At 37.0% G+C, this 10,242-nt stretch overlaps 1 protein-coding gene across 1 annotated transcript in view; it reads right to left on the reverse strand.

Annotated features, from left to right (window-relative positions):
- LOC100549046 (formin-2-like) overlaps positions 1-10,242 on the reverse strand; it is a 112,198-nt gene that overhangs the window by 100,716 nt on the left and 1,240 nt on the right. The window contains 4 exon segments of the mRNA XM_031552172.1: positions 1,232-1,376; positions 2,410-3,542; positions 3,544-4,134; positions 7,379-7,434. Coding sequence (XP_031408032.1) covers positions 1,232-1,376; positions 2,410-3,542; positions 3,544-4,134; positions 7,379-7,434 — 1,925 coding nt within the window.

Raw genomic sequence — 10,242 nt, forward strand, 5'->3', positions numbered from 1 at the left:
TGTTTAAAGAGAAACCATCAAGTATAGTTTTGAACTGCAGAGACGTGTTGCAGGATAGCAAGACAGCAGCAGCACTGTTACGTTTACACCTATCCCAGTTCATATTATCTTTTGCAGTGCACAGGTGTGTAGCTGCCCTATCTTACCCATCCATCCAGATGAAGATCTTATCCCAGCACCCTATCATAACTATTCGAGCTTCAATACTTTTTCTATTGCCTGCAGCAGGTTGCTAGCACAGTAAAAAAAAAAAAAAAAAAGTATGTGATGGGGAACATATCCATGACTACTAGGTGTAGAAGTCATATTCAAACATGAAAACGTCACTGCACACCCAATGTGGAAATAAAATCTTGTACAGCGGTGAAGTGTTTTTTTTCTTTAAGAAAAAAAAAAAAGGGGGGGAGGAACATCCCAGTATTGACTTCAGAAAAGTGGAACAGTGAAGATGAGAGATAAAACAAGAAGTTTAAACGTGGTTTAGCATTCTACAGAATAACAGTAATAAATATCTCCTCTATAGCCTGAAATTTTAATTGTGAATTAATTACCAATCACATCACCAAAACTTGGTCAGGCATTTCAAATCCAAGAAGGTTAGAGCCTCTATCTAACCAAGTACATATTCAGATCCATTTCTTTCAACCCAAGTTTTAAATTGTACATTTAATATATGCTGTGGGTTTTTTGAACCCTATTTCAAAAAAATCAGTGACATTATTATATTTTCCTGTGTTTTTTAATTTTAGTATGCATAAACTTTATATTCACTATACATAAACACGCTATAAACTTAGAACTATTATCACTGGTATGACATGAGAAATTAGATATCTTAAATATCACTTTCCTCTGAAATCATGGTAATTTACATCTACTTCTTTCATTTATAAAATACTTTAGAATAATGTTTATACTGCTCATTTAAGTATTGCACATGTTGCGTCAATTTCAAGCATCATATCTATATCTTTTTATATGTAAAGTGGATAAAGCAAAGTTTTAAATATATATATATTTATATATATATAAATTCAAAGCAATTAATTAAGCAAAAACATCATTCTTCAACAGACAGCTTTGGAAAGCACTCTACATTTTTTTCTTCTATTTCTATGTAGCATATATATGTGATAAAATTTTCAAACCAGAAAAAATAACTCATTGCATGCAAAAATCTTTTACATAAAAACCAGCCTAGAAAATATCTGAAATTAAATGGAGTACTCACTTGTTTGGTCTTTGTTTTTGTAATGGTGTCCGAAATAGGTTTCTTCCTCTCTTTAACAGCTGTTTTAGAAAATAGTTCTTCAAATTCATGATAATCTATGGAAGGCTCTTCAATTTTTTCCCACACAAGTGAAGCACTAGAATCTCTAAAGTTAAGCAAAAGATCTATGTAGGGTAGTGTCAAATTAAAATCATAAATGGCGGAATGAAGAAAATAAGATAGCAGCAGTTCAGAAGTTGTTGCCTAACTTTTACCAGCAGTATTTTGATAAGATATACTGTTCACTCTCCCCAGTACCTCTTTCCTTTGTTCACACAGGAAATTTGTCAGTACTTTTTTTTTTTTTTAATATGCACAGGAATATAAATAGGTTATAAAATACACAGGCATGCATACAAAGAGAGGTAGAAATATTGAGCTATCTGCAGACCACCTCTTTGACAGTGGACAAGAAGAAACTGATGACAGAAGATGTTCATCATTAAAAAGTAGAAGAAATAGTAGAAAAATTGCCAGTACTCAGAGAGAAATAAAAGATTAATAAGGAAACAGTTTTTTCATGATGAAGAATTATACTATACAAATGAAAACCATCAACAACCAAACCTGAGTATTTCAGTATCATATCAACTGATAAGAGCTACAAAAGATTTATACAGCCATGCTACAAAAAACAAACAAAATCACCACAACCTGTGGTTTGACTCTCTGCTAGGTGTACAAAGTGAAGAAAGGTTTCTAGGTCACAAGACAAAGAAAAGAGAAGAATAAGAATTGTTCAGCATACATTCATCTGGAGGAAAGACACTAGAAAAGTCCATTCACTCTTGCTCAAGAGAAAGATCAACTCTATCTTGAAAGCTGAGTGGGAAAATCACAAGTACAATACTAAAAAACAGTTAATGGAAAGGTTAGTGGCATACAACCACCCTAGAACTTCTGATTAAAATATGATATGCAACTCCATAGGACAGCTGAAAACACTGCCCTAAATGAGCTTTCATGAGTAAATAACATTACTCAGAGTTTGTGTGCTTATAAATGGAATAGACATCCTATTTAAGCACTCAACTTGCTCTAAGCCTCTCTTAAAGATCTGCAGTGGTAAATAAATCTTTTTGCTCATAACATGATGTTATGAAGACAGAAAAAACACACTTCACAACTATATAACTTACCTTTTACTGTGGAGCTGAATTCTTGTCCAATAAAGAGGCTTCATTGGTCGAGAAGGCTCTATCACATGCTTCCTGCTCCCTTTCTCCTGATTCATACCCATTGCAAATAAACCAGATGGTAATGGTGGAGGAAGAAATCCACCAACTTGTGGAACTGCTGTATAGGCACTGCCTTGAGCTGGTGGTGGAAGGGATGCCGCTTCTCCAGGCAAAGGTGGTGGGGCAGCAGGTGGCACCCCCCACCCAGGTAGAGGAGGTGGTGGAGGAGGGACTCCTGCACCAGGTAGAGGAGGTGGTGGAGGAGGGACTCCTGCACCAGGTAGAGGAGGTGGTGGAGGAGGGACTCCTGCACCAGGTAGAGGAGGTGGCGGAGGCGGCGGTGGAGGAGGGACTCCTGCACCAGGTAGAGGAGGTGGCGGAGGCGGCGGTGGAGGAGGGACTCCTGCACCAGGTAGAGGAGGTGGCGGAGGCGGCGGTGGAGGAGGGACTCCTGCACCAGGTAGAGGAGGTGGCGGAGGAGGCGGTGGAGGAGGGACTCCTGCACCAGGTAGAGGAGGTGGCGGAGGAGGCGGTGGTAAACGGGCACCTACACCAGGCAAGGGTGGTGGTGGTGGAGGAGGAAATGGTGGGATGGCCTCTCCAGGCAGAGTTGGTGCTGTGGGTGGAGGTAGCATTCCCAGGCAAGGCAGAGGAGGAGGTGGGGGAGGGATACCAGCGGCAGATAAAGGTGGTGGAGGTGGTGGGATGCCCCAACCAGAAGGAGGGAGTGGGACTCCTGCTCCTGGCAGAGGTGGTGGTAGAGGTGGTGGTGGAACTCCAGTACATGGGAGAGAAGGAGCTGGAGGCAACACTGGTATCTCCCCACTTGACAAAGGAGGAGGAGGAGGTGGTGGTGGTGGCGGTGGCAGCAGCTGCTGGGGTGCTATTGTTACACTGGGCACAGAGTGGTCCAGGCGTGGCATTGCTGGGCTAGCAAAAGGCAGAGGGAGTCCTGAGCTAGGCAAGGGCGGTGGGAGCGGTACTTCTGCCATGGGCATGGAAGCAGTGACAGAAGAGCCATGTTCCCCGGGTACAGGAGCAGCAAGTTCAGTGGCCAATAGTGATGAGGGGATGCTACATATGGGCTCTGGGGGGTAAAGAAAGGAAATGTTCACTACAAGTCACATTTCTAATACCTATCAATTGATGAGGAGCAGAAAATTCAGTCTCGCCTTCAAATGCAAGGGACAAATTAGCTTCAGGTCCTGGAAGAGGCAAATGTGAAGCAGTCTGTACTGACTGGCTTGCATCCAGTGGCACCGAGATTAACTTCGGTGACAGAATTAAGGAGATTTCAGAACAAAAAGTAGGCTGTAATTCTAGAGCTGGCAATTTCTCAGATGGCTCTTCACCTTTGCTACTTTCCAAGTTCAGTGGTGAAGGGGGCAGCGGCAGTGTGTTGGCTGAAGGCATTGTGTGTACTGAATAATCTTCTGTTGGTGACGTTTGTACAGATCTTGCTTGTGACACAGTTCTGGGCACAGCCTCCGTTTGAAGAGTCACACTACTGAATTCCCTGCAGGCAGTGTGCACATGCTCATTTTCCTGCTCCCTCTCAGTAGTCTGTACTTCTGTAACAGGGAACTGTTTCTCTAGTTCTGCAATTTTAGTCCTCAGATCCTCAATAGTTTGCTCAAGCTGCTGGATGACACTGGCACGCTCCTCAGATTTCACTTCCAAGTCATCCTTTAAGAGAAAAGGAACATATAATAAACACAAACAAGATAATATTTGTTACAATTACACCTAAAAGATTTTGACAAAGAATATTGGTATTCCAGAGCTTCAGAGCTGACAAGCCTTTAAAAACAAGTATCATTTTGAATAGGTGTATCTTACATTGGAAGAAAATGGTTTAGGAAAATGACTTGCTTCAGTATGAAACTACCTTCATCAGCATGAGCATATTTCAAACTCTGATTAAAGTTGGCAAAAGCAAAATTCCAGAAACATCTCTTACCCCCTCATACCCTAACCAAGAAAACAATCAACCATTGAGTACAAGTGCTTTAAGTGCATGTGTACACATTGATACATGCCTATTATGTTGGGAAGGGCACTGCAACACTTTAATTCTATTATCTGGAAATATGTTAAGCATTTCTTCAAAGGGATGGAACTCTGCATAACAGACTAAAATATTTCCGACTGCTGGATTTCAATATATACACATTAATGATAAAAATAATGAATGCAGAACATATTTAATGTTTACTTCTTAAAAGAAACTAATCTCAAAATGGAGAGTAATAACGCTTCTTTTTCCATTCAGATGCTTAGGAAAGAAAGAAGATAAAATTAGGAGATAACTTTCCTCCCACCTAAAATTTGACTCTCCTCTGCCAAGCTACAAAATGTGAATGAGTGAAATTAGAAAAGCCTTCTTGTCTGGAATGGTTATTCTGCAATTGACTGCTTTCACATTTTTAATCTCTTCTTCTCAAATATTTGATCCTGCTTTCAGTTCATTGAGTGGAGAAATTATGAACCTTAAATAGCACAGTAATTTTTACATTCCTAAATATCAGAAAAAAACCTACTAAATGCAATGGGTATGTGCTTTATCAAAAGGTACAAAAAGAAGAAACAGTCCCAAAACAGTCATTGGTCCTTATTCAGAAGTGTTGAACAGTATATAGAACAGAAGCGATGTTACAATACAAAGTTTAAGAATTTTTTTTTCCTAGTTATATCCATTTACTTTTTCGTACTCTTTGCTGTTACTAGTTTTTAATTTGGGATATTGGTCACCAGCATCGGCACTTCAAGCATTTAGATTAAGTTTGTCAAACAACAGCTTTTGCAAGTGGTTATGGCTAAACTGTTCAGTGCCTTTTTATGCTTTCATGAAAGAAAAATGAAAGGAGACTGCAGGCTTATTTCATAGGGAATCTTTCAAATATTCAGATTTCATAGGTCTTGAAAAGAAGCCCAAGGATAAGCATACAATATCTAATTAACTAATTGCCTTGATTTGTTTCAGGAAGATGATGTTTTTCATCTCATCTTTTGACATACATATAAAAACCAATATCCCTTCTGGAAAATGAAGTTGCAACTTACAGATGGTGACTATTAATAAAATATAAGTTCATTAATAATTACAAAGTTGTTTCTGCACATTTTTTTTTTTTTAAACATAAGATTACAAATTCATGTTTATCTTAGTTTTCTAGCTGTTCTAAAACAATCTCAACATTAAAAAGCAGCAGCTTCTACACTTAAACCTAATATGGTGCAATTTTGAATCTACTTCATCAAAACTAACACTTCTATATTGTCTGAATGTTCTGGAATTACAGTTTGATCTGAAAGTCATGTATTTCAACTGGTTCTCCCAACCAAACTTTGAATAGAAATGTAAAAACAGAGAACATGAAAAAAGATTTTTGATGAATAGTGAAGGAATTAACAGACATATTAACAAACGATATTATAACAAGGAAAAAAGGTTAAAATATTTTCTTTACTGACTGCTCAAGGTACACTCCATTTCTGTTAATAGCTTAGTGTTTGTAGTGGTAACAGTTTTGTTGAAGAACTCCATTCTAAAGGAAAAAGATGAATATCCTATTATCTCTTTATTTCATCTCCTCTTATCCCCAGTATCAGTCACCCACAAACACAGTATCAAGACCTATAAATTCTTCAAAGGACAACACTGCAAAGGCAACAGAAGTATACTGCTAGGATTTCTAAGGCCACACAGTTATTTTCAGTTATTTATGAAAAAATTCAGTTTCTCCAGACTGTAACTCTCTTAAGATCCAATTTTAAAACTGAAAGAACTATCTACCAACAGCTATGCAACAGATACAAGTTTTCCAATTCAATTAGAATTGAAAAACTTATTATTGCCATGAAAAAAAAACAACAACAACACTGAAGTCAGCAGGATTAAACACAACATTAAATGGTTCTGCAGAGATTTACCTTAATGACGGCTGATCTCGGAAGAGTTTACTGCATTAAAAACTGATTTATTCAGATTAGATTAAATTTTTCAAAAGAAAAAGAGGTAGTCCTGAAACACGACATGAACTACAGGAAAAACCTAGAAATCAGTGTTTTGCAGGAAAATATACTCTGCAGATCATGGAAGTTTCTTCAAGCAAAGTGTTTTTGTTTGTTATTGTTTTTAAGAAGGCAGCCAAGTAGCATGATTAAATAATTGAAGACAAGGATCAAAAATCTTTTGATGAACTAAAGTGACTTTTGACTTCAAGCCCTAGCACTGTGTCTCAATGACAGCAGAAAAACTGTATTTCAGTCTTCCTCACTTACGGTTACCTTGTTATGTAAGAATTGCAATTATATCCACTTTCTCACATAGAAACACAAAAGACTTATATGAACATAAAAGATTTTGCTATGAATGCTGAGAGAACTGCAAACTGCATTGATCCCAAATTTATTTGGTTCAAAAACAGAACAAAATTCGTATTTATATGCCTCCAGAATTATTCTAGATAGAGGATGCCCTCAGATGTTTTGTTAGATTTCTGCCTTTCCTACAGCTTTAAGTTTAAAATCTTTCTTGAAATATATATATATATATTTTTAAATCCTGAGTTTTATCAAAGAAACATAGTACACAGAACATTTCCACCAGTAAGAAAGGAAATTTGAAGAACAGGCCAACCAAAACAAAACAAGCAATAAACCAAAACAAACCAAAACAAACAAAAAACCCATGAGTGATCAGAACTGAAAATTTGATCATTCATTGCAACAGGCAAGAAAGGATTTAATTTCTGGTATATATAAAAGATGGGAAAAAGCTGTTGATAAGAACCTGAATATCAAGTTAAAAAATGCACATCATAAAAGAAAGTTTTTTTTTTTTTAAATCCAAAGTACAATTCCACTGCAGAAACCTACGGGTTTTAAAAGCAATATGTGGGAACTCTGTCTTGCCTAGAGTTCTTACCCAGGACCCAGGTACTGTAGAACAGTCTTCTTTCTGTAAAGAAAGAAAGGTGGAAGCTTAAGCCTTTCTTTATCCAGATGAGCTGTGAGAAAGCTGCAAACAGGAAAAAAAAAAAATCCACAAGTGTATGAGTATAGAATTTTGCTCAGCATTCTTCAAACAAGTTCTACACATTCCATATGCAATGTGTTGGCTAAATCCGGGACAGTTGCCCTAATTGTGCTTGTATTGTAATGATAAGTTTGTGAGCATGCAGTATCCAACAGATACTGCTTGCTATGTAAAAGCTTCTATACTCGAATCTGCACATGTACAAACAGCCTGTACATTACAGCCAACTCTTTCCAATCTTGTCATGTTTGCACATACATGCATCAGCAGAAAAGCTGATCTACAAGGATAAAACACTTCCGTTGTCAAACATTTAAAATTTCAGATCACAGCTATCTCTTCTAATGAGTTAGATTTCTCAGATGAATGTCTGAAATAAAATTTCCAGGCAGGGAAACAAGAAAAGAAACCTGCAAAATTTAGCAATAGCCTAAATGTATTTCTAAAAATCTCCCATTTGTACTGGAGACTATATTTATTGTCTCTCTCTCTATATAGTTTCCAATATACATACATATATAGCATTCACTTACATGTTTTATGAACAAACATAACATGCCTTTCTCTTCTGAAAATAAACTGAATAGCAGTTCTTAATGGCAGTTTTGGAATATTTAAAAAGTAAAGACAATTTAGTTTTAGAAGATAACATACTATTACAAACCCAAAAGTTGCATCAATAATCTGATCATTTTCAGCAGCTTGTTGCACAGAGTCATGATATTTCCTCTATATGAAATTCATACTTCTAAGACAGGATTTTAGATTTGTTTACCTTCTTTCCCTTTTTTTTTTCCTCCTTTTGTTTCTCTGAAATTACTAATTATGTTGCTACCTGATTGCATTCATGCTCTTGAAAAAGAAGCACACATGAGCAAGACTAAGATGGCAAAACCGAAGATCTTTTAAGGTCTCCCAATATGTCAGCTCATGCTACTAGTCGCATCCAGTTGTATAGAAGAGTGTTCTTTCCAATCAACCTTAAGGAAAGGAGACAAAACTCTAATAGAAATTCTCACTGCTGGAGCTATTGTCAGAAGAGAAGTACTGATAGTCACTTGCATCCAAACAGCACAGAACCCGATTCTCATGTTTCACTTAATCCTCAAAACTCATTGCAACACATTAGTTTTACAATTGTAGAAATTGGGCAATAGCTGGCAAACATGACAATGGCTTCAGGGAGAACCACTGAAGGAGAATTAGTATTGGATGCTAGATTCCTCCTCAGACTAGTAGATCATATCTCAGTTGATAAGGTTTTACTGTACTGAAGGTGTGTATATGGGGACAAAGGGTCCATGTTTTCACATTAGTTTAAAGCTACACTGCACATTGTTATATTTCACGTTTTCCTACAACCACAAGGAAACGTGATGCTCAGGCTCCCAAATAGCACTGAACAAGCCAGCCTTAGAAAGTAAGTGAAGTGCACTGCCCTGCCTGAAGTGATTAATTTTATTTAGTGGATGTGAGCTAATCTCCCACAGAGACACAAGTGACACACTGCAACCATTGGATAACAGAAGCCTATGTTTTTCTGGCATTGGGGCTTTTTAGCTCTTCCTAAGCTGATAAGCTAGGACAAGTCTATAGTCAGCTGAAAAATTAACATATTCTATTACAGATGGCAAAATAAACACCCAAATAAGAAATTACAGAAATACAAGAAAAAAAAAAATCAATAACTACCATAATTCAAATAGTTAAAAAGAAAATATAGATTCAGCAGAGAAAATGGACCTGCAACCAAAGACGTGTTCATTACAAATGCCAACTTCCAAAGTTAGAGGTAAGAAAGATTTTTTTTTTTTTTTAGAAGCCATTTCTTGAAGCATCTGTTCCCAGTTGCCTGAATGCTTTCTCCTTTGGCTAAACACACTTCAGATGATAAGAATCCAATTCTTTTCTCATTTTTACTCAGTAAACTGAGGATGCATCAAAGGTTGAAAACTTGCAGAGTTCCCCCTCTGTGAAGTCACAGGACTTGTAGCTAAGTTGAAATGTGACTGTGTGTTATCTCTAAGTTCTACTATAACTGGAGCCTCAAGAATTTTTGCTGACTGGAGATAAAATAAGATAAAAATCTTACAGAACTGCTTACCACCACCCTAGAAGAAATGCAGTGGTCCAGTGTAATAACTGTCTTCCATACTACATCAGGTCTGCACAAATAACTTCAAAAGAGCACACTCCATCTAACTTCATTTATTCCAAAAAATGGTTTAAGTGTTCAGTCACACACACCAGTGTAAAAATAGGTGCATAACAGAGAATAGGAAAAACAATTAAAAGAAAACAAAAAAGCCACAGAGATCTGTCTTTATTATTTTTAACATAACTTTATTATGCCTATTTCTGCTGTCTTTTCAGGTCTCTCCTGTTTATTACAGAGACTGCTATAATAGAACTAGTTGCCCTCAGATTTTTCAACAGCTGAAGAGGGAACTGAAACCTAGGCATCTATGCTATCAACCCAATTAGCCTCAGGTTCTTTAAGAGTCAACAACTTTAAAAGTGGGGATAAAATCTGTTGTGGTTTTATTTTAACACCAAAAAAACACCAAGATAAGTGGTAGAAGAAAGGAAGTGATTTTCCACGCTATTTTCAACGAGTCTAAAAGTTTTTCTATATATCACAGCTAAGAAAACCAACCATCTCACTGTGTTAAAGCAAATTAATCTGTTGTAATTTGAACTTTACTAAATTGGCATACTATATGAAGAAGCTAAACCTGTCTGGACTAGGCTTT

The sequence above is a fragment of the Meleagris gallopavo genome, chromosome 2 (assembly GCF_000146605.3).
Source record: "Meleagris gallopavo isolate NT-WF06-2002-E0010 breed Aviagen turkey brand Nicholas breeding stock chromosome 2, Turkey_5.1, whole genome shotgun sequence".
Taxonomy (NCBI): domain Eukaryota; kingdom Metazoa; phylum Chordata; class Aves; order Galliformes; family Phasianidae; genus Meleagris; species Meleagris gallopavo.